General features: G+C 47.3%; 1 protein-coding gene across 6 annotated transcripts in view; it reads left to right on the forward strand.

The window, feature by feature from the left end:
* Positions 1-22,513, forward strand: part of NF2 (NF2, moesin-ezrin-radixin like (MERLIN) tumor suppressor) — a 49,851-nt gene that overhangs the window by 15,579 nt on the left and 11,759 nt on the right. For 3 of the 6 annotated variants that reach the window (XM_075041880.1, XM_075041879.1, XM_075041877.1), the window contains exons 5-15: positions 4,093-4,161; positions 4,655-4,737; positions 5,449-5,524; positions 5,836-5,970; positions 8,264-8,338; positions 9,821-9,934; positions 12,339-12,461; positions 12,830-13,047; positions 14,396-14,501; positions 19,774-19,904; positions 21,694-21,853. In XM_075041880.1, the coding sequence (XP_074897981.1) occupies positions 4,093-4,161; positions 4,655-4,737; positions 5,449-5,524; positions 5,836-5,970; positions 8,264-8,338; positions 9,821-9,934; positions 12,339-12,461; positions 12,830-13,047; positions 14,396-14,501; positions 19,774-19,904; positions 21,694-21,853 (1,290 nt within the window). Of the gene's footprint in view, positions 1-4,092; positions 4,162-4,654; positions 4,738-5,448; positions 5,525-5,835; positions 5,971-8,263; positions 8,339-9,820; positions 9,935-12,338; positions 12,462-12,829; positions 13,048-14,395; positions 14,502-19,773; positions 19,905-21,693; positions 21,870-22,513 lie in introns of all 6 variants that reach the window. The other 3 variants (XM_075041881.1, XM_075041878.1, XM_075041882.1) reach the window with 2 other exon arrangements.

The following is a 22,513-nucleotide window of genomic DNA, read 5'->3' on the forward strand; positions in this document are numbered from 1 at the left end:
CCATTGTAGCCAGAGGCAAACCAGCCGTGGAACTCGCAGCTCCACTGCTCCCCCAGAATACTTGTCATCATGATAACTGCTTTATTTTGAGTGCTACAGCTTGCCACATAAATGTTATTGCAGTGTTAAAGGGCTCTTCCTGGTTTCTCCCTTTATCTGGGTTTTGATCTTGGGTGTTTGGCCTCACTAGACAGAGGAAGAAGTCAATGGTTACTAAGTTCTCCTCGTTCCTCAGTTGAATTCTGCTCTGGACCCGGAGTCAGTGTGTTTTGCTGAGCATTTATTTAAGAGAACGCTGTTTTCCAGGCTGCAGCATGCAGCCTTGGACAGCTTGCAGCAGCCCACAGCAGAGGGACTCCTGGGATAGAGGGAGCAGCCCAAGGTTCAGAAGTGGGGACGTTCTTGCAGGAGGAAAAGTAATTTATCCCTGCATATGCACAACATGTACTGCTGCTCAATTAACAAGTCTTCTAGCTAATCTCCAGTTTATGTAAAGATAATGTCTTTGGAGAGGAGTGACTGGAGTCTGATCGCAGCCCAGCTACGTTATTGCTGTAACCTCGTGGTCGGTTCTGACTCTCTGGATGCAGTTCAGGGATGCATTTTGGCTCGCAGGCAGGTGGCCGTGCCCTGGGTCTGGCCTGTCTGCCTGTCCTTGAGGAGCGTGACTGTCGAGCAGTTTAGAAGAGGCAGGGTAGCTCTTAGCTGACAGTGCAGGAGGGGGGCTTTGGCTCTCTTGCCTGAAGAGAGGGCCTGATCCAGGCTGGTTGGAAACAGAGGCCAGTCCTCGGTGTTTAACCATGGCTTTTTCTGGGTTGATGTATAATCTTCCTCATAACCCTTTAGTCCACGCCTGGTTTGTCTGAATGCAGCCCTGGGTGACATGCAGCGGTGTTCTTTGATGATGAATGTTTGAATTTACTAGAAAAAGATGTTTTGTCCTCCTAGTCAGAATATTGATGAAACCGTATTTTGTTTGAGAGACTCATCAGCCAGGGAAAGACAAGTTGCTTTTAGAAATGTTTCTATTTGTGTGAAACATTCATCACTCTAATAAGAGTGCATGAGTAAACACTTACTTGGCTTTTTCTCCATTGACCTGCTGAGCTGAGGATACATAGGGGATGACTTTTCCTGTTGCCAAAATGAATAAACCATTGGGTAAATATTGAGCGCTATTAACTCTTGGCCGTGACAGTTTCTGCTCGTGCGTTCAGGAACAGGCTGTAATTTGGTACAGGACTGTTGTGCCCTCCCCTCTCTCTTCTTGCAGCTCGGCTGCTGACCTTGCGCTCAGTAGCACACTTGACGTGCTCAACACTCGGTCGTCTGGAGGAGGTCAGCCAGAGTCAGAGCAGTTCTCCTAACCTTGCACGTCTTGATTCTGCACAGAGATTGTGAGAAGGTGGAAGAGGGATGCCTTTTCTGATCTTTGCTAATGTGCTTTCGTGTCTGCATCAGACATCGCTTTTCCTTGCTGCTCCTCCAGGCAGGGTTTCCCCTTCTGCTTTTTCTTCAGCAAAGGAGAAAGCTGAAAGCACGTCTTCGGTACGGAGCTGGGAAGAAAGATGTTGCAGGTCATCTCCTTCCAGTTAAATAGGATAACGATGTCCTTTCTGGACAAGAAAGCGACCACTGAGCACAGTAATTTCGCTAATAACGTGCTGATTTGCATGATTAGGGGCATAATAGCCTGACATAGCGGTGTGTTTGCATCTGATATAGCCATTTGATTGACAGCCAGGTTGGTTTGTACTGTTGTTGCACACCTACCTGCAATAACAAAGTAAGCGTGTGGGTCATAAAAACAAAAGCTTATTTATTTCTATATCATTGTGTTCATTTGGGGAATTACTATGTGTTTTCCCCTCTAGCCCTGCATTCAAACCACCCACACTGCTTTCAGATGTTGGAGGCGGTTCAGGTTTTAAATAGCCGGGAGAAACGTGGAATCTACTGAAAAGTGTGTCCTGGCAGAAAATAGTAATGTCCAGGAGGTTCTTCCATTTCTTGTCCCTTAAATGCAGACTGCTGCTGTGCTGCAGCCCTCTCAGCACAGCAAATCTTGCAGCACTAGCAAAGGGTTCTTTTATTTACTTATTTATTTTTTCCCCAAAACAAACAATACTTGGTGTTAATAGTTTGAAGCTGAACATGCCTGTGTTTATCCAGGACAACGTCAGCCAGGTGTATGAATGAGGTAAAGGCAACTTCCATGTGTAACCATGAATATTAATCATTTAGTTCAATTAACAGGAGCTGAAATTCCATGACAGTTTTGAAGTAATGATTTAATTGAAAAGGTCTTTAAAAGTATGTTTGCCAAATCATTTGAGCCAACATATACTGCAATACTTAAGCCATTTGTTGATTTTTGACTTGTGAATAATTAATGTTCTCATCCAGACTCCCTCTCAGTACAAATATTCCTTTGGGACATGGCAATATTTTTCACCACATGAAAATCACATAATCCATACTTAGTCTTGGATCTCCACGGTAGATCACAAGAGAAAATAATCGCTTTAATCCTATTTGCTATTATTTTCATCACCTAAAAATGATTTCTTTTCTGCCTCTCCAAGGTTATTGGAGTTGTTTCCTTTGCCAGTGCCACGTTTTTATTGCTGTTCCCTTTTGATGTGGGTTCAAGGGATGTGTACCTGCAATGTGCTGCTTTCTGAGGAGCTCCAAGCTTCTGTAGACCTTGGAAGACAGACAGTTGCTGCTGCTCAGCACCCTCCCGAATGAAATCCCTGGCAGTTTTGTTATATTAATTGAAGTCTGAGTCAGTGTTGATTGTTGCATGCTTCCTTCGCATCTGCATTGGCTCCAAATCAATATTTGCATCTTTAATCCCTGCTTGTCGTTTATGAAACGTTGCTCGCTGGGCTGCGGAGAGGATGTATGTGTAGACTTTTGATGCTGAGCTCTGGTTTTAGCATACAACGTGATGGTTCTGGCATTAAAAGGAGGCTGATACAGAAAGCTTCCTGACTTATTGCATGACCATCATGTGTGTCTTGTTTTTAAAAATTGTCACCATTTTGTACTTCCTGAGCTGAGGTTCTTCAGAAAAGCAGGGAGGGAAGGGCTGTCTCCCTTGCAAAATGAGTGACTCGCGCAAACGTTGCCGTGTCTTGTGTAATCTGGTAATGTCACTGCAGAAGTCCTGTTTGCCAGGTGAATTAAAATCGCAGCATTTCGTGTACGTGCCTCACATCCATCGTCCTCTTCTCTTCAACTTGCTAGGTTATTTGAGGTGCCATTTTCTGGCGGTTTCCTGCCCTCTTAGGCTGTACAGGAGGTAAATTCATTTTCACATGCACTGCAGGGACACTCAGCTTTTCAATCTGTTAATAAGCAGTTGTATTTCTCAGTCACTTTATATGCTGCTCAAAAAGATGTAAATCTAAACAAATACTGGTAATTACTGGATGCACTTAACAAATCTGAATTGGATTCCATGACCCAGCTGAGCACCAGACCCTCTGGCAGAAAAGCTGACACCTGCCTGAGAGGAGTCTATCAAACTCCTGTCATTTTTTTAAATATTTGTTCATCAGGGTGGTGAGCAGTGACAGAGAAACTGCTGTCTGCCTCACCTGAATTACTGGTATTGATCAGTCTTTGGGGACAGGTCTTTGCCCATATCTTAACTCCCCGTCCCACTACTGGTGGGAGGGCAAGGACCTCTCGACTATAGAGTGAGTCTTTCCTTGCATTGGAGGAAATGTCTTCTGGGCATGGTAATTAGAGTAGAATAGAATAGTTCAGTTGGAAGAGACCTACAATGATTATCTAGTCCAACTGGTGGATGTCAACTGATGGTGGGAAGTTTTGTTCTCCTTCTACCTCTGCTGTATGAGTAGAAGGAAAGTGTTAGTTTCTATTAGCAATCAAATGACAAAGAAAACATGGTTATTAAATTTACCGAGCAGCATACGTTCTCTGCTCTAACAGGTTGTTACGTGAAGGGTGTAAGCAGTCTGCATTTGCTCTCTCCCCAAGGGGTGAATGTGTAAGGGTAAAGAGTTTTACTTGACCGTGTTGTTAACGTGGGGCGGGCATGATGTCTGTGCTTCTTTCCAGTATGGCGATTACGATCCCAATGTCCACAAGCGAGGCTTCTTGGCACAGGAGGAGTTGCTTCCAAAGCGGGTAAGGAGCTCGGCCAAGTGGAGGAGTAGGTTTCCAGGCTTGGTGGTGTTTTGTGTAACAGAACCCTTTGCAGAGAAGGTCTCTGTGGGACTGCCTGCGGGGTGCATGCTGCTTTGCTCGGGCTTCCTTACCAAGGCAAACAATCCAAAAAGATGTATTGAGAGAGGAGAATTCAAACTCTTTCTGACATATTTTAATAAAAAACAGAAGCAAATGTTTTCATTCTTTTCACGGTTTCATCCTGCCTGCATCTCCTTGCGATGGCCTAGGGACAGTTTGCCTGTGCTGCATGCTTGGGAGGGTTGAGCGAGCGCTGGGCGATCACAGGGCACGGGGCTGAGAGTGCCCTGCTGAGAGTTGCTTGCCTTGAGGTCAGACGTGGTGCTGGGGAAGGGTTGCTCAGGGCTGGGGTGTTTCTGGCTTGTTTGCTGGCTAAGGGGGCTGGGACAAGAGCGGCAGTGTGACCTGGTCTCTGTCTCCCTGTGTATCTCAGGTAATAAACCTGTACCAGATGACTCCAGAGATGTGGGAGGAAAGGATAACAGCCTGGTATGCAGAGCACCGAGGCAGAGCGAGGTGAGTGTGTGCTGTAGTGGTGGGTCAGGGTCAGTCCCCTCGCCTGAAGAGTCACCAGGGTTTGGGGAGCTTGGGCAGGTGATGGATGAGCTCTGCTGACAGCAGGGTCAATCCCAGCACGCCTCTGTAGCAGACTCATGAAGGGCAAAGGGCTTTCTTTGATTGCTCTGTATGTGCCCTGCTGTCCCCTGGTCACTGACAGGGTCCTTGAGAGAATTTAGGACTGACGCTCAGTAGGGGACTACCTGCAGAGGGGCAGGGAGGCAGGCAATCCTGCCTGCCTAGGGGGTCAGGGTGCTTTTTGGGCCAGGAAAAGAAATGGGGATTCAGACCGATGAGGTGTATTGCTGCCTTGAGTGGTAAAATGCTCCTTGTGGGGGATAAGCCTGAAGTCAGATGGATCTGAAACAGGGGCCTCCCAGCCAGGGATTTCCTATTTATGCTTAAGAGATTGGGAGATGGACAAAGCAAGACTTGAAGTGCTGCATCTCGCTAGGCAGGCATCAGCGGCCATTAAGATGCTGGCAAGCTGCAGAGTGGGATTTGTTGTTGGACTCTATTGATCCTGCCAGCAAAGACGGGCTTGACCTGTGCGATAGAGACAGTCTAGGCTTTAAAGCCTTGTGTGTGCTTAGGATCAGAAAGAGCAGCCATCTCCCTCTCTCTGATCCTACCAAACATCGTAATACTGGCCTTTTTTTTGTCTGACAGAGATGAAGCTGAAATGGAGTATTTGAAGATAGCTCAGGACTTGGAGATGTACGGAGTGAACTATTTTGCGATTAGGGTGAGTGCAGGTTGTGGATCATGTTTTCTTGCCGGCATAGCTCTTGTGTTAGTCTTCATCTTTTGTGTTGCTGTGAGATTGGATGAGTGGAGCCTTGGAGAGCCAGCAGACCTGGGAGATGGCTGCGGCATGTTGTTGAGAGTCCCTGCTGCAGTGTGCTTTGCTGCTAGCTGCAGGGGACGCCGAAGCTCTTTTAATATGCGGTGCTGGTGGGTCGCTGCTCAAGGCTGGTTGATGAAGCTAACAATGGTTCACGTCAGACCCTCCGAGTGGAATAAAAGGGTTTTCTGCTCTTTTCTTTCCTCCTGTAGAACAAAAAGGGCACTGAACTGCTCCTTGGAGTTGACGCCTTGGGTCTTCATATTTATGACCCTGACAACAGGTTGACCCCTAAAATCTCCTTCCCGTGGAACGAGATCCGGAATATCTCATACAGTGATAAAGAGGTATGGATACGTCTCCCCTCTTCCCTGAGAGCAGTAAGAACACATTTGCGATTTAAAATTATTTCTCTTAGCTTCTCTGTCTGCTGTGCTTGCTATCACCAGCTTAGCTAAGGGCAGCTCAGCTTCTCTAATTGAAACCTTAATTCCAAGCCTTTCTGAAACTTTCCAGGAGTGGGCGTACAAGAGGTCAACTGGGAGCTATTCTCCTGTTTGGTTTTAGAGTACATTCAAACCGTCTTATGTAATTTTTTCAAAAAAGACCAAAATTGCTGTTGATGTGCTTAGCCCAAATATCAGAGTTCAGAAGTTGACATCTGCTTTACTGTATGTTACTGTGTATATATACTGTATTATGAAATATAGTGAGATGTATTCCTGGTGAGAAGAGCTCTTGCCTCTTGCCATATCATTACATCATCTTCAGTTTTCAGACTGCTGGGCTTGGCATAACAGCTGGAATCTTTTTAGGAAGTTGAGTAATTTAAGCCCGCTATTGGATAGATATTTATTAAATTCAGAGTGTAAATATGAATCTTCTGAATTGTTCGCCACCAAACCTAGTTGAGAACAGCAATGAAATTGGCTGTGGAGGGAAGACTGATTGGCTCAATTTTCAATCTAAGAGAGCTGCTCAAAGAAACCAGCTGCCGTCATGGTAAGGAAGAAAATTAACTTCTTAATTAAAAATTGTTTCCTAATCTAAACATGATATTGATCAGGGTGAAAGCTAAAGGTTTCTCATCAGCTGCATTTATTGCATGTCTTGTGAAGTTTTATAAGTAGTAAGGCCATGCTGGAATTCTCTTCACTTGTTTTATTCCTTAAATATAAAGAGCTTCATAACTCTGCAAAACAGCCCAGCACTTAGTGACTTTCAAAGGCTTTCCTGCCTGTGACAGACGAGTGCAGTGGAAGCTGTCTGCTCAGGCATTCCTTCAGAAATCTGGGGCTTGAAGCCTCCATAACCAGGCCTTGACAAAAGACTGTAATAGAGCTTTCTCTTGGGGGAAAGGACTGCCACCTTCCATCAGGTCAGTCATCTGCGTAAGATGACGACCATAGGTAGACCTGACGTGATAGTAAACAGGCTTACTTAATGGCTGGGTATGACAGCTATGTCAACACAACAGAGGGGTTTAATCCATCGTAACAAAGATTGACTGTTTATGTGGAACTGAAATTCCTCTCCTGGCATATTTGTACTGTTGCTCTCAATGACTGGTGTGGGTTCTGCCGGAGCCTGAGTCCAGGGACGTTCACGCATGTCTGCCTGTGTGAAAGTCTTAAAAGATTGGCTCTTAAACTGACAAAGCAAAACACTGCCAGGGAGAGTTCTGCTGAGCCCTTTTCAGGCAGTACAATGTATTGACAAATAGACCTACTTTAATGGACACAGACTGCCTGCTCGAGTGCTATCTCTTCAGCTGGTTATTTCTGTAACATGTGGGGGAGTGATGAAATAGATGCATGCCTTCTAAAAAATGCGGTGTTGTGGAGCGCTCCATCTCTTCAAGTATCCTTTTGTTAGTTCGGAGTCGTCTGTCTATCCAGGGGCTGTATTACTGAAACTCTCGAGTCTGGCGATGCCACCTATACCCTCTTGAGAGACCTGCTGTGGTAAGGCTCTTTGGAGAGGGTAAACCCAGGCCATGGTTACAGCTGTTCGGTTGGCACGCGGAGTGTAAATACGAGTTAGAGCGAGGGAATAGTATTTTGAATTGCGGAGCAGTCTTATGACATGGCTGGCTTCTGGAGAACAAAATGCGTGGAAAATCCTTTTGGGGAGCCCTTGCAAGTGGAGGTGTTAATGGGAAGGACAGCAGCTCCTGTTGCTGTGTTTCTAATGCAACCCTCTTGCCCATTCATTGGGCAGCTGGGCTGGTTCTTCCTCCGTTCAGAAGTGTCATGAGTTTCTGCTGTACCTTCTCTGTTCTCTACAGCTGCCAGGAGAGCAGCATTTTGCCTTTCCTCCGGAGGTGCTGAGCTGTCTCTGCAAGGTGCTCTGCAGAGGACACTGGCTGTCGGGCATTGCAGTCTGTAGGTGGACAGCACTCTTACTGCTTCTGTGTGGCACTCGCTTTTTTTCTGACCGGAGGAACAGTTGTCTCCTTGGTTGCTTTTGATACTAGTTCTCTTGCTTGGCTAAAAGCCACGGGGACAGCTCTCAGCCTTGTTTGTCTGACACTGCTGACCTCCTCTGAACCAAAGCTTTCAGTAAGACTTTTATAGCTGTGTTTTTATTAAATGCACCGCTCTCTGATAACTCTCTCCCTCTTTATTTTTTCCTTTTCAGTTTACGATTAAGCCATTGGACAAAAAGATTGATGTTTTTAAATTCAATTCATCAAAGCTGCGTGTGAATAAGCTGGTAAGTCTAGAGACAGAGTAATTTTTATTGCCTGCAGCAGTAGTTTCTTTTGGGGCTTTTCCTTTGAGCAGCTGGACGGAGTGTGCTGGTCTGGCTGGACTGTAGATGTGATTTGGTATAGCAGTTACTGCTCAGTCATAGCCTCTAGAAGAGAAGGGGGAAGCTCAAGGCAAGCTCCTTCACAGAACCTCTTCCCACTCTCCTGTTTTTGTGCTCCCTTTCTGAGCTCTCAGGTTACAGCTGACCTGCGTGGTGGAAGCACTTAGTAAGTAAAACTTTCTTGTCACCCTCATCTTTGCTCCAGATCCCCCTTCTTCTCCTGCAGATCTTTTCCATTCTGCCTTGTGATGTAGATCTCCCTGTTTTGGGATGTACCATTATCAGAGTTGCAGTCCTGTTTTTTTCCTAGGCTGATCCCGTCCGAGGACACTCACCTTGTACAAGGATGGAGGGGGCTGTGTTGAGCTGTTGTGTTCAGCATCCATGTTAGACACCAGCTAGAGCTAGTGTTCTGGATTTGGTATCTGGAGGAGTTTTGATCCAGATTCTGTAGTAGCTGTGCACCATGTTAAGTCACACGAGAGACCTGCAGAAGGCAGGGGGGAATATTTTTCCCATCCTTATAAGAGAGGGAGGGGAACTTTGCTGTTCTGGTTATAGGCTGTCCTGTATTTCACGTGCCATAGGGAAGTGGGGCTTCCTGACAAAGGTCTCATTTGCTGCGCTCATCAGTTTCATAGTGCTGTAGCTCCTCTGACTCCAGAGAAGTCATTTGTGACTTGTGAAATGGAAGACGGGCATGTGAATCAGTCCTTTAGAAAAGAATCCAAGTTTAGAAACCTGCTTTTATTGCTGAAAAGAACTTTTGCTCTTCTGTGTACCCACTGCTTTGCTAACCCTCCTGTAGTATTGCCACCTTCCTTGTGCTCCTTGAGTGCCAGAGGAAACCACATTGGTGCTCAAAACCCTTCAGCAAAGGTATCTGAAGATGTCCAAGGAGGTTTTTGATAAACCTTCTGTCTGTCCAAGATGGAAAGTGGGTTTTCTTTTTTTTTTTTTTTTTTTAAAATCTCAGTGCTTTAAACATGCAGTTGGGAGAAGGTGCAAGTTCATCTTGAGCGTAAAGAAAGGGGGCAGTGAGAACCAGGGAACCAGTCAGAGTTGTAGAAGTCTTTGTTTCATTATTTGGCCTAACGCTTGCCAGAACCGTGCTGTGCTGGATGCACAGAAAATAGAAAATTGGTCTCTGCAAAGATCTGATAGCCCAGGAGCTGGTGTTTGGTGTGGGATTTGGCTATGCCTTGGCTCCCTGGCCCTCATATGGGTATGAGAGCTCATAGGGTTTGAGATCAGTGGGTGGAAGTGCTTACAAGCACCAAAGCAAAGCAGTTCTAGTGTTTTTGTGTGTCAAGAATACAAACTACCTCATCGTCATCATGTGTACAGCTGTTTCTCTCCACTCTTCACCCTTGACTGGAATAGATTCTTCAGCTGTGTATTGGAAACCACGACCTCTTCATGAGGAGGAGAAAGGCAGACTCGTTGGAGGTCCAGCAGATGAAGGCACAGGCCAGGGAGGAGAAAGCCAGGAAGCAGGTGAGAGACATCTCGTATAACTAGACCGTGAGCCAAAATCAGAAATGCAAATGAACTTGGGAAGGAACAGTCTCCAGAATGACATCAAGCACACGGAGCAGCTTTGAGGGAAGGTCCAGCTGAACATCTCTTTTTAGTAGCCTGCTCCCACCTCGCCAGTCATTCTCAGCTTGGCTCTGTAGGTTGATTGCAGCCTGAGTCCTGCCCCCACACTCGGGAACAAAACCAGGAGGACAGGAGGGAAGAGCTGATCTGGGTGTCCTACAAGTGTGTGTGTGTATCTTCCTTGCCTCGGTTTATGCCTGCGCTCCGTAGCTGGAAAGATGTAGTATGTTGGGGTAGTTGCTTGTAATTAAAGCAGGGGTTGTGAGGGGGAGCTGTGCTTTGCCGTAGTTCTTCGCCTCATTTTCTAATTACATGGTGATGGAATGCACGACGACATTTCGGGGTGTGCAGCCTGCATGCTAATTCGGTGCTGGCCTCCTTTATCTGCTGCAGGTCAGTCCAGGCGGCGAAAACGGCTCTTTGGAGGCAGCAGCGTGTAGCCGATGAGCATATATCAGCAAATTGGATTGTATGAATCATTGTTTTCTGCTCGTAGACCTTTTCTACTCACTGCAACCTGCACAGCTAATCTGAGTACTGGTGCTTAGAATATAAATGTCCCTTTCGCAATAAAGCCGCTAGATAGCAGCAGAAGAAACCAAAGCAGTCGCTTGCACCCAGGAGGGCCTTATGCTCAAGGGACTGCTAAATTAATGGATTTGAGCATGTCCACAGAGGTGCCTGCATGGTGCTGGACTTGGTGTTGAGGTTCTCAGCTGACCTGGAGATGTGACGTGGCTTGTCTTGCAGGCACCTCCTGAAGCAGTTGTCATTCCTGTAGCTTGTGGGGCAGCAGGACAGGATAGGACACGAATCACTATGAGGGTAACCAGGCCAGCTCCTCTGGGGAAGGGGGGCTTCTTGCTTTTCATGGGCGTTCCTCTGGTCAGTGAGGAGTTGGCATTAGTGGAGCAAAAAGTCTTCCTTGGAAGGAGCAGCGTGGTGTCCAAGCGCTGGTGGCTTCAGGGACAGGTTTTACAATCTTGTGAGTTTTTAATGTATTTGAATAATGCCAGCAAGACCTGAGATCCTGCGCTTAGCTGGGCTGCTGGGAGAGGTGAGGGCACTGAGGGTGAGCAGAAACTTATTGCTTTGCATGAGCTCTCAAATCCAGAGCACTTGTGCTCTACGGGAAAGGTCAGGATTCTGCTTGGGTTGGCTGACCTCTCCCGAGCTAGCCACCGTGCTGTCTCGCCTGCTCTCTCCTCCCTTCCCAGGATCCACAGTTGTTAACTGGTTCCAGATAGTCTTTTTATATTGGGAATTCCTGTTAATGGAAGTCCTGAGTGGGATGCAGATCGTAATGATAATTAATGAGGAGAACCTTTAATAGAAGGAAGCGGAGCTGTTAGAGCAGTGGGCGTCCCGCTTTCAGAACACAGTTGGTGTCCAAGGAGCAGAGAAATGTGTCTTGTCGCACTTATTTCCCTTATTAAACCCAGCAGGTGGCCTGTGCAATGCTGCAAGTCCTAGCTGCAGTGTGGATATTTATAATGCACCCATCTTTGTCGTACTGGAGTGCTTAAACTTGGTGTGTTAATTAGCCTGATGGCTCCCTTTAGGTGCTTAGCTAGCAGAGAGGCAGTTGCTGGGCACACTCTGTCTGCGCAACACTCTCAGCATCTTCTGGGAAGAGGTGGCAGATTCTGGTGGGTTGTCTCAGCATAGCTTGGATCTTCCCCTCCTGGAGAAGCATTGCTATTTCCTACAGACCGAGCTGGAAGCAGTTTATTGTATCTAGGAATTGCTAGAAGTGGTCACACTCTTTGTGACCTCCCCTATAGATGACTGGAAGAGAAGTTTCCAGCATGCTGGGTCAGATGTCTGATTAAAAGTGGCGGCTATCCACCTCCTTCAAGTTCCTGCCTTGCGGCGTGTCTATATCCGATAGTTTGAAGATGCCCTCAGACTGCCCTTAAGCTCAGTCTTGCTGTCTGTTCGACTTGCCGTAAGAAACTCCAGGTGTAGCTCGAGCTCTTGGGACCCTGCTTGTCTAAGTCCACCCTGTGAGCCAGCGTAGGAGGGTACTGTCTGGGGACGTAATCACCTGCAGGCAGCTTATGGGGCAGCGCTGTGGGTAACAGCCTGATCAGAGGATAGGGGATTGTCTCAGGAATGGCACTTTTCAAAGGAGCAGGGTGCATCAGGTCACCCCCTTTTAGTGAAGTTCCCCATGTTGATAAGCAGAGAGGAGGCAGCAGTGCAGTCCTGTGCTCTGATCCCCAGGTAGTGACCCTTTCTCATCCTGTGGAAAGCCTTGTGTTATTTCTCCTTGCTTTCCCGATTCTCTTTTTCCTAGATGGAACGGCAGCGCCTGGCCCGAGAGAAGCAAATGAGAGAAGAAGCTGAGAGGACAAGGGATGAGCTGGAGAGAAGATTGATGCAGTTAAAGGAGGAGGCAACGATGGCCAACGAGGCTCTGGTAGGTCTCTGGGAGGTTGTTTCCCGAGGCACTGCAGCTGTTCCTCACTCTTTCCACTCCTGAAGCATTTTAGGAGGCACGCTGTGACTGTCCTATTCTCAAACTGCTGCTGGTGGACGGTGATCAGGAGGCTGGATGGAGTTGATTTCATCCTGCTAGCCTGCTGTGGCAGGAGCACAAAGGAGGATGATTTGGGACAGAGCCTGGGCACATGCAGGTCTTGGCTGCAGGCCCTGATGGAAGGGAGGGACTCTATGAGCCATGGCGGCCGTGTGGAGCGAGCAGCTCAGGGCCCTGCCCCGGGGGTTGTAAGCACATTCGGGGAGACATACAGTGTGCTTGATGGCTTAATGTGCCTTAATTCTCAGATGAGGTCTGAAGAGACAGCAGACTTGCTGGCTGAGAAGGCTCAGATCACGGAGGAGGAGGCCAAGCTCCTGGCTCAGAAAGCAGCTGAGGCTGAACAGGAGATGCAGCGAATCAAAGCCACAGCCATCCGGACGGAGGAGGAGAAGCGGCTGATGGAACAGAAGGTGCTAGAGGCAGAGATGTTGGCACTGAAAATGGCGGAGGAGTCGGAGAGGAGGTCAGAGGGTACAACCTTGCAGCTGCCTCTGCTTTGCTTTCCAACCCCCTTCTGACTTAGCTGAAACAGTGGCTCATGCCTTGAGTTAGTCCATCCAACGGTTTGCAGTGAGCCCTTGGCCTCCCGTGCATGTGCAACAGCAAACAACCCCAAGGCTCAGCTGGTTTCTCTCTCTCCATCTCACTGTTTGTCACAGCTGGGCTGCCCCTGAGTGGGAAACGGTGCTGGCAGGGCAGTGGTAGCTCTGATCTTTCCCTGGATCGGAGCTGGAGACCCTTCTCTGAAGCCTTCTTTGGGAGAGATTCTGTGGTGAAAGCAGCAGGGAAAGGGGCCGTCAGCTAGTGGGGGAGAAGGTACTGTGGTCCTTGGCACTCTGCCTTCCACGCCTCTCACGCCCTGACAGCAGCAAGCGGGAGCCAGCTCTACTTTTGGGTGATTTTTGCAAACACCCACTGCATAACACTTGGGTTTGTTTTTTTTTCTTCTGGATGGTAGATTCACATTTTCTATTTTCTCTTTATTCCTCTATTTACCTCTCAGTTGTTTAGTTCTCCTTACCAGTTGTGAGGTCTCTGTTTCAGGTTAGCCTTGAGGTCTCCCTAGCTCCTGGAGTCCTTGCTTCTTGTTAAAACTGGTGTTTCCATCCTCTTGATACCAAAGCCCAAGTCCCGTGGTGCATTTGGTAGTGAGCAAGTAAAAGATCATCCATGTTTCCTTCCAACTGATTACTCCTTTCCGTGTGAGAGCTTGCTCGGTGTCAGCCCTTCTGCTTGGAAGAATGCTGCCCTTGTCCTTCTCTTCTTGCCTTGGTCTCTATCTTGTGAAGTCTCCACTCAAATTTCAATCTGGCAGAGAAAGTGTCCTTCCCTCCTTTGGCTTTCTTCTTGTGGTGGGGGGTCCTTGACCCTCAAGGGTAGACACTAATTCTAGAATTGTTGGGCCCTGCGAGTAGGCAAAACTTTGCAATCTTGGGTAATTTTTGCTTTTTTAATGTAGTAAATAATCATTAGTAGAGACTTACTTGTCATAAAACTGCCTCTCCTCCTGTAAGTCTGAACTTAACTTCCGAAGTTGTTCTCCCCATTCTGGCATCTTGGCACGCTTCTCCAGCCCTTAGCCTTGCTCGTTGATGCTCATGCAGAGCCCGTGTCAGAGCTGCCCTTCTGTGGCTTGGATTTTTGTGCTACTTAAAATGTCCCACATGTCAGTGGTTCTGATTTCTTAGTTTAGGGCTTGTTGCAGGACAAATCTCAACCTATTCCACACCTACACTGTAATCTTGCTTCTCCATCTTCTCATTCCTCTCAACTTCAATCTAACATTTGCCATTTGCTATTTTTCTTTGTAGGGCGAAGGAGGCTGATCAGCTAAAGCAAGACCTTCAGGAGGCTCGCGAGTCTGAGCGGAGAGCAAAGCAGAAGCTTTTGGAGATCACCAGCAAGTCATCCTACACGGTAAGAGCAATCTGTATTGTGGTCTCCAGTTCCTAGCCCATAAACATGCCCTCCTCTGTAGCCTGGAGGAGTCTCGTATCTCCATCCTGTCAGTGGAGGGGTACGAACTATCTCATTGCCTTGCTTAGCAGCTGTTCAGAAATCCTTAGCAGTGCTTGCCCTTTTCATCCAGGCACCCTATCCAGCAGAAGATCACTTTGCTCTTTTTTTCTTTCCCCCACCTACTCTGCCTCATGCTGCAAGAGCAAGTGAGCTGCTGGTGAAATTAGAGGCAGCAAATTTTAAACCAATTTAACGAACATGTCAGAGCCGTGCTTTGCTGGCATTTGTGGAGAGTACCAGCTCAGCAATAGCCTTTAAAATAAGGTTAAATACTTAGAAACAGAGGATGTCCTCATTCTTGTTAGGTAGAATAAACATTGTTCAGAACCTGTAAATTCATTCTTTGGGCATAAACTGGCTACTGTGCATCTATGTGCTGGAAAAAAACTTCCTTGAAGGGGGATTATTTAATTGCCCATTAAGAGGATTTCACACCTTCGTCTGAAGCATCTGGTCCCAGTTGCTGCTGGGGTCGGAAATGCTAGACTAAATGACCATTGCTCCGATCCGTCTGGCAGTTCCTTTCCTCAACTTCTCTAATTGTGTGGTAGGACCTGCAAAACCCATCAAGTGCTCCCCTCCCCGCGGCTCACACCTGCCACAGCTGCCAGTTCAGCTGCCTTGCTGTCCTGAGAGGCAAAGGGGAAGAGCTTGACAGCTTCAGGAATAGACTCAACAGACATACATGGGAGTTATCGACCTATCTAGTATTGAAGTTTAAATTTGCACCTGCAGGCTCCTTCCCCCCTCCTCTGGAAAGTTTTGAGGAGCAGACTGAGGAGGGCTTGAGATGAAGTAACTTTTCATCCCAATTCTCTGAAGTTCCCTGCAAAAATGTTCAGAAGCTTTTAAAAATGACAGTGATGGAAAATAGTCAGGTGCTCTTAGTTATGGGACACTCAGTCAAGTGCTAGCTACCTCAGTGCTTGATAAAGCTTAGCTTTGGAGTGCTCCTTATTTTACAAGTCACTAGGATTCTGAGATCCACCAGTTCTTTAATTCTGGGTTTAACTTGTGCACAGGGTGGAGTGTCCTCATTGAAACTCTACTGCATGGCTACATCAGCCCAATGTTGATGTTTGGGCAGCTCTTACACATCCATGTTCCTTCATGTTGCTGTGTCTATCCTTAGTCAAATGGGCAGAACCACAGCTAGCGAGCCCTTCTGTGTAAATCTCCGTGCCTGTGCTGGTGAGCAGCCGGGTGGTTGTGTTCCTGCCTGCGGAGTTAAAGCCTCATTAGTGGGAATGTTGTAGGGTTGCACGGAGCTCAGCTCCACCCCTCCAGCTGCATCTGCCTGGAGGCAATCCATGCTAAACTGCCTCATCCAGGCACATGGCATTGCATCCTCTCCCTTCCCTAAAGAGCCTTGGCCTTCCTGACATGGCTGCTGGTGCCAGGAGGGAAGGGGACATGCTTTTTTCCTCCCCAGTTAGGTGGCAGGGTCCCCTCATGCAGCTGCCACTCCTCCTGCCCCTCTTGTAGCCTCGGGAGGAGCACCGTGTCGCACAGACTCGATGGCTGTTGTTTTCCAAGGTCAGGAGGATGCAAGCGTGACCGTTGTGCCCATATCCAGGTGACAGAACCTTGCTGGGCTTTCCATCCCCTGTTAGGCCTGCCTCGCTTCTCCCTTCCCCTGTGGCCTCTCTCATCACTCTGCTGCATGTGTGTTTGGGGGCAGACAAGTGAGATGTGCTGAGATCTTGTTCCTGTGCACCACTTCAAAGAGCTGGATTTGGGCGAGCCTTCCTCCCCTGCCAGCACACGGAGGAACCCAGCGGGCAAGCGCAGCCCAAGGGAGGGAATAAGCCCAGGGTGGCCTGAGGGATGAAGCAGTTTTGAAGGCTGCTGTTGGGACGCTCGTGTCCCTCAGGTGAATGGCAGCTCTGACAAACAGTGGAAGATTCCAGCTCCTCTCTTCCTTAATGAGGGTGTAACGCTGAGCTTGTTCTTTTCTGTGGTCCCAGTTCTTGTGCTGTGTCGTCCCCTGGCACTGAGAGCTAGACAGGACTTCCCTCTGGGGGAACAAGAGCAGGAGAGGAAGGGAGGAATGGATGGATGCATTGCAGAAAAGGCAAGAAACAGTTAAATTTTTTTTTGAGGGGGGTAACTTTCTAGTCTCCCATCCTGCTTCTTTAAAGTTTGTTTCAGTGTCTGTTTAGTCCTTGAAGCCCAAGCTGCTTTTGTGATGGGACTGATAGGTGATGCATGGGAAAGAAGACGTGAATCTGAGTCTCAGGCCGTCAGGGCTGGGAGAGCAATTCATTCTTTACTGACTTGGTGACGGCTCTTTGCCTCCTTCGTTGCCCTTCAGGTACCACTCACGGCAAGACTAAAGGCAGTCGTCTCTTCTCTAATCCTGTTGAAGTAGTAAGTGGCCGTCTTGAGCTTGCCCAGATTCCTGAGCAGCAAAGTAAAGGCAGTGGCAGCAACAGGAGGAGCTCTCCCTGTGGGGGAAGCCTCATGACATGACTTGCTCTGTGCTTCCTCTATCGTCTGTCTCGCTTGCTCTGTACTCCAGAGGGATGACCGCTGTCAGCATGGTGCCTGCCTCTATTAACTGCAGGAAATTGCTTTAATGCAGTAACAGGGTTACGCAGTTTGTTCCAGGTGAGGAAACACATAAGGGAAAACGTTTGTGTCCCCTTTATCACCCCATGTCCCAGTGACACCCCATGACCCCTGGTTTAAAAATCTCTGCACCTTGTGCAAGACTTGTCCAGGATTATTGCAAATGGCAGGGAAGTGCTTTGCTCCACATATTAAGCCTGTGCCTTTGAAAGCCCTCAGCATGCTCTTTCTTTGCTCTTTCCTTACTCTTCCTCACTGCTGCTGCTTTCTGACTTCTCCACCAATATTTTTGGTTGCTACATGAAAGAGTAGTGCTGAGGAGAGGCGAGGAAGTGGCTGTAGTAACCCTGACAGATTGGCGTCTGGGCTTAATGATTGCAGCAACTGAAATTCCTGCTCAACTGTTACTGCTGTTGTTTGGGGTTTTTTTTAAAACAAAAAACAACAAGCTTGTGCTGAAAAAAATGCTAAAGGTTGTTTGAAGGCCAGCAGGCTGGTTCTGATGATCCTGGCTCCCCCGCACAGCAGAGATCGTAGAACCTCACGTGGGAAGGGCTTTGCGAACACCTGTGTGCCTTACAGGGAAGGGACTTGAATGTCAATGTGATGCAAGTATTTAAATCAGTTAAGTGCTTTGGCAGACCTGTCCCCTTTCCTCCGAGACTGGAATTTAGGTACTCAGCTGTCCCTTTCAGCGCCTGTTCCAGAATTAATGCGGCTATGTTCCGCACTAGCAGTGATCGCAAAGGGGAGTAAGAAATCGTGTTTCCTTGTTGTGTGAGTCTAACCTACCTGTAATGCTCCAGCCAGGCCAGGCAATGCAGTTTCAGGTGCCGCCTTGTTTATGCTTGTACTAGGTGTTTGCATTCCAGCTTTGCTTCTGCAGGGTAAATGAAATGTCGTCCCTCTCAGGTTTGTCCAGCCAAAGAGCAAGCGGGGGACGAGCCCTGGCTGTTTGTGAATTCCAGGCTGGCAGTGAGGGAAGAGGCAGGTTATTGTGCAGAGTAAATCTGTCACTGCCCCAGCGCTAGTGGTTCTTGCCGAAGCAGAGCTAGCTGCCAGCAATCCCTGGAGTATCCCAAATAGGAGAAATGAGGGAAGGAAATAACCGGCTGAAGCTCAAGATCTCGTTTGTTGGAGCAGGTACCCTAGAACCATCCCACCAGCTTTTGGTGTGTGCTGCCAGAGCAGCCTGTCTCTGCAGCACCATCTCCTGCCATCCCTCCAGTCCAGGCTGGTTTGGGCATGTTGTTTTCATTACAGGAATCCCTTAAAGCAAGAAGGAGCATCTAGCAGAGAGGTGGGTGACCTTTTGGATGCTGCATTGGATTTCTTATACCTAAAATAAGGGCTAAGCATGCTGGCAGCAGTTCTGACTCAAATCCACATGCACAGTCTGCCATCTGAAGCCACTCTGCCACCCTTGATGTGTGCCGCTGCTTGCAACCTCATCTAACGTATTGCAAGAGCAGAGTGATGACTTGTGTCAGGATGCTTTTCCTCTACTGGTAATGAGCCCATTTATTAGAGGTGTGACAGAATTTTTGACTGAGACAATGGTCATTTTTTTAAGGAAAGATAAAATCTGATGGCCAGGCAGCATGTGTCAGTGGGGAATATCACAGCATTTTGCAGGAGGAAGAAAGTTCCAAATCCTTGCTCAGGTGTGATATGAGTGATTCTCTATGTTATCTCTGCATTTCCAACTGAATCTAGCAGTGGTTCCTAAACGCTTGGAACTGTAAATTACTGTGAAGATGAAAATGTATTGGTGCATCTCTGTGGACCTTGATGAAATTGCATCCCAAGTTAACCCTTGGAGTTACGTTGTTCTTTGCTCACACTTTGGGGAGCGGTGGAGTGCAGGACTCTGCTATCATACAGGGACTTGTGTTGCCCCTGTTCACAGCTTGCACTTTTTAAATTTGATTTAATGTTAAATAGTTGTCAGGTGTCTTCCAAGAGGCAGCTTCTGTCCAACATTGTTTTAAGTGGCACAGCAGTGATAAAACCTAGATTTTACCAAGTTTTGTCAATAGATTTTGAAGGCAGGTGGTGTTTTTTCTTCTCTTTACTACTGCAGAGAGCAGGGTCCCAGAAGAGCAATAGCTCTGAATTGAAGAGCAAATTGGGAATGGAGCAAGGGGATCTTCAGGCTGATCTGGTGCTTGGGATGTTGGGCTTGTTTCTTGCTCTGCTTCTGCAGCACCTTGGAGTGCTTGCCATCCGCTGTGTTAAAAGATCACCAGCTACAAAAGAACCTCCTAATCTGCTCTCCAGAAAGCTTGAGGCTGGTTCAGACAAATGGGGTTGTGGGCTGTGTTGCATCAGGAATGCACGTGTGCCTTCCCTTTCCCCATGCAAATGATGAGATCCTTCCAGTTTGGTGCTGCTGCAAGGTAGAATATACCCAGCTCCAGGAACAGTGTGTTGTTACCTCTGTGAGTAGCAGATCAGGACCTTATTACAGCATTAGTAAGTAGCACCTTGAGCTGCATTTTTAGGTGTTACTCTGATTTTACCTCTGTGTTACAGAATATTTGCTATAGGAACACTTGTGTGGCCAAATGTGATTAATTTGTACTCTCTCTCACTTTAGCAGTCCATGAACTCAAGTACAACAGCACTGCCTACCGACCTGCCAAGCTTCAACCTCATCAATGAGAGCCTGTCCTTTGACTTCAAGGATACGGACATGAAGAGGCTTTCAATGGAAATCGAGAAAGAGAAGTATGTGGCATGCGTCCAGTCTGGGTCAGGGCTGGGATTTGTGCCTTGGTTGCAGTGGGAGGAATTGCACCAGGGCTGAATGTAACTTTTAGGTTCCAGACGAGCACCGGTGTGAGGTGGAAGGGGGAGAAGTCTTTTGGATTCACTTTTACCAAGGTCATTAGTAGCTCTGCCCAGAGCATGATGTAGCTACTGGTTGACTGTTTCTCTGGGTGGGGACCTGGTGTCACAGATGCATCTCTGCTGCCTGCTTAAAGGCGAGTTTAAGCATGCTGAGCCCTGCACCCGTCAATTCCTCTCCATATGGTTAACCTGACTCTTGTTTTAGGCTTGAATTGTCTGTGTTGGTAGAAAGAGTTAACAGCAGTCTGACTGCTGGTGCACTGAGCTATTGCACTGCTGAGCTATTGCAGGCTGGTGCTTGTGCATTTGCAGTGTGTCCAGAAAATGTGCGCTAAGGTCCCGTGTTAGGGCTTTAACCCTTTTTCTTGAAATCTGTGTCATGTTTATATATAAAAAGTGTGTGCAAGCAAGTTTGGATGTGATTATGAGCTTTGATCTTGTGTTTTCCTGAGGGTTTAAGTGTAGCCTTCAAAATTACAAATTTAGCAGAAATCAAAGCAGATCAGATTTTAATCTCTGTAGTAATAATGTACTTTGTTCATCGATTGGGTAGTAGATCAAAGCTAGAAGGGCTGTGCCATAGCGCTCCGGCCAAAACTTCCTGGGGCTGGAATGAAATGCCCCTGGATCCCACAGGGTGGTTTATTTTGCCTCTGCTGAGTACCCTCTCCCATGTATGAAATAACAGACCACTATGCTAGAGACAGAGGTTAAAAACTTTTCCTAAAGCCAGAAGGAAAAAGATAGAAGCTGAAAATAACAGGATAATTCCTGTACCCAGGTTGCTAACTAGGTCATCCCACTCTCCTAAGCAGGAAGAGCCTGGCTCTGCCAAATGCTAAAAGCAATAGCATGCTTTTGCTGACTTCTCCGGGACTGTTCGGCTTCCTTGGGTGCTGAGATAAACCTTGCTACAAATTTTGGCACTCTGAAAGGGTTCTTGTTAGTCTGCTGGTACTTTGACCTGGATCTCAGTATTTAATCACAAGTACAAGGCTGGCATGGTGTAATTTTTCTCCAGTCAATGCTTCCTTGTGGAAGGCAGTTATGGCCAAGTCCTGAGAGTGGCTGGGTTTGGGTTTTTTTTTTTCTTTTTCTTTTTTTGGAGACCTTTCTTTCTCCCAGGGATACTGTGTGTCTAAAAGATACCTGATATTTTGGGGGCAGTGCTTGCTCCCACACGGTTTACAAGCTGAATCCCTCTGAAACATGAGAAGTCAGTACATCAGGGTCCTTCCTTACTGAAAGGATTCGTGCCTTTGAGTTTGTGAGCTGGGTTTGAGAGAGGGAGCGGTGGAGTAGAGAAGCGCTTAAACCACTATCTTGTAGACTGAAACTGTGCAATGTTAACCTATGTCATGGTGCAGCTTCACTCAGAAATGGGGAGATTTACAAACATCATCCAGCAGCTCCAGCTTGGCTTTATTTTTTTATAGTAATGGAACTCAGTTTTGTTCTTGGGTCAGCAGTCTGGGTCCTCTTTTTAATAATGAACAAGTCATTGCTCAGAGTAGTTTACTGTGTGCTGTAAACTAATGTCAGTTCCACACACCAGAAATGATGAAGCTAAGGGTTTTCTGTTATAATTCCGTTATCGGCTGCCACAGGATCGTGTCACTATCTGCCGCTGGCCAGCACTAACCCAGGACTTTTTTGTGTATGCTAGGGTAGAGTACATGGAGAAAAGCAAGCACCTGCAGGAGCAGCTGAATGAGCTGAAGACAGAAATTGAAGCACTGAAGCTAAAGGAGAGAGAGACAGCTCTGGATATATTGCACAACGAGAATGCCAGCCGAGGCAACAGCAAGCACAACACTATTAAAAAGGTATCGGAGGCCTCCAGTTTGTATCTCGCCTGATGAAATCCTTTAAAAACAACAACAAAATAACCCTTCCGTTTGGTTTAGCTTTTGCACAAGTTGTTATAATAAAATTGTTTGATCTAGGCTTTCTTCCTGGGCTGCTTAGCTTTGAACCAGGGTGCAGAGAATTTCAGCTTCTGGTGGTCCTGCTTATATTTGCCACAATCAAATCTTGTCTCTTCAGTGCTGTGTGAAGGGATGCAAAGGTCTTGAGGTTTGAAGTTCTTGCTGAGCCTTAACAAAAGCTGTACAGGGATGCTGTTAGAAGGGATCTGCTACCCTAGTGACCCCAGGAACAGGAAAAGCCCTACCTGCCTATTGCAATCATTCCCTACAGGCAAGCAGCATTGACCTTATCTGGTGAATAATGCGGGCAAAACCACTCCTGACTTATGGGCTCTCAGTAGAAAAAGTCAAAAGCCTCATCCTCTCTTTTAATCTGTTCTCCAGTAACCTGTAGCGCAGCTTCAAATACTAACAGCAAAACCTTTTGCTAGCAGGGTGTGTGTGAGATGTCTGCTCCCTTGTGCTATGGACCCTGGAACCACCTGCCTCTAGAAATGTGGTTGAGATGAGTAACTTAGCCAAAAAGTTAGGCTGTCTGGATCTGCTAGCCTGGGGGTC

The sequence above is a fragment of the Buteo buteo genome, chromosome 11 (assembly GCF_964188355.1).
Source record: "Buteo buteo chromosome 11, bButBut1.hap1.1, whole genome shotgun sequence".
In the NCBI taxonomy this organism is placed as follows: domain Eukaryota; kingdom Metazoa; phylum Chordata; class Aves; order Accipitriformes; family Accipitridae; genus Buteo; species Buteo buteo.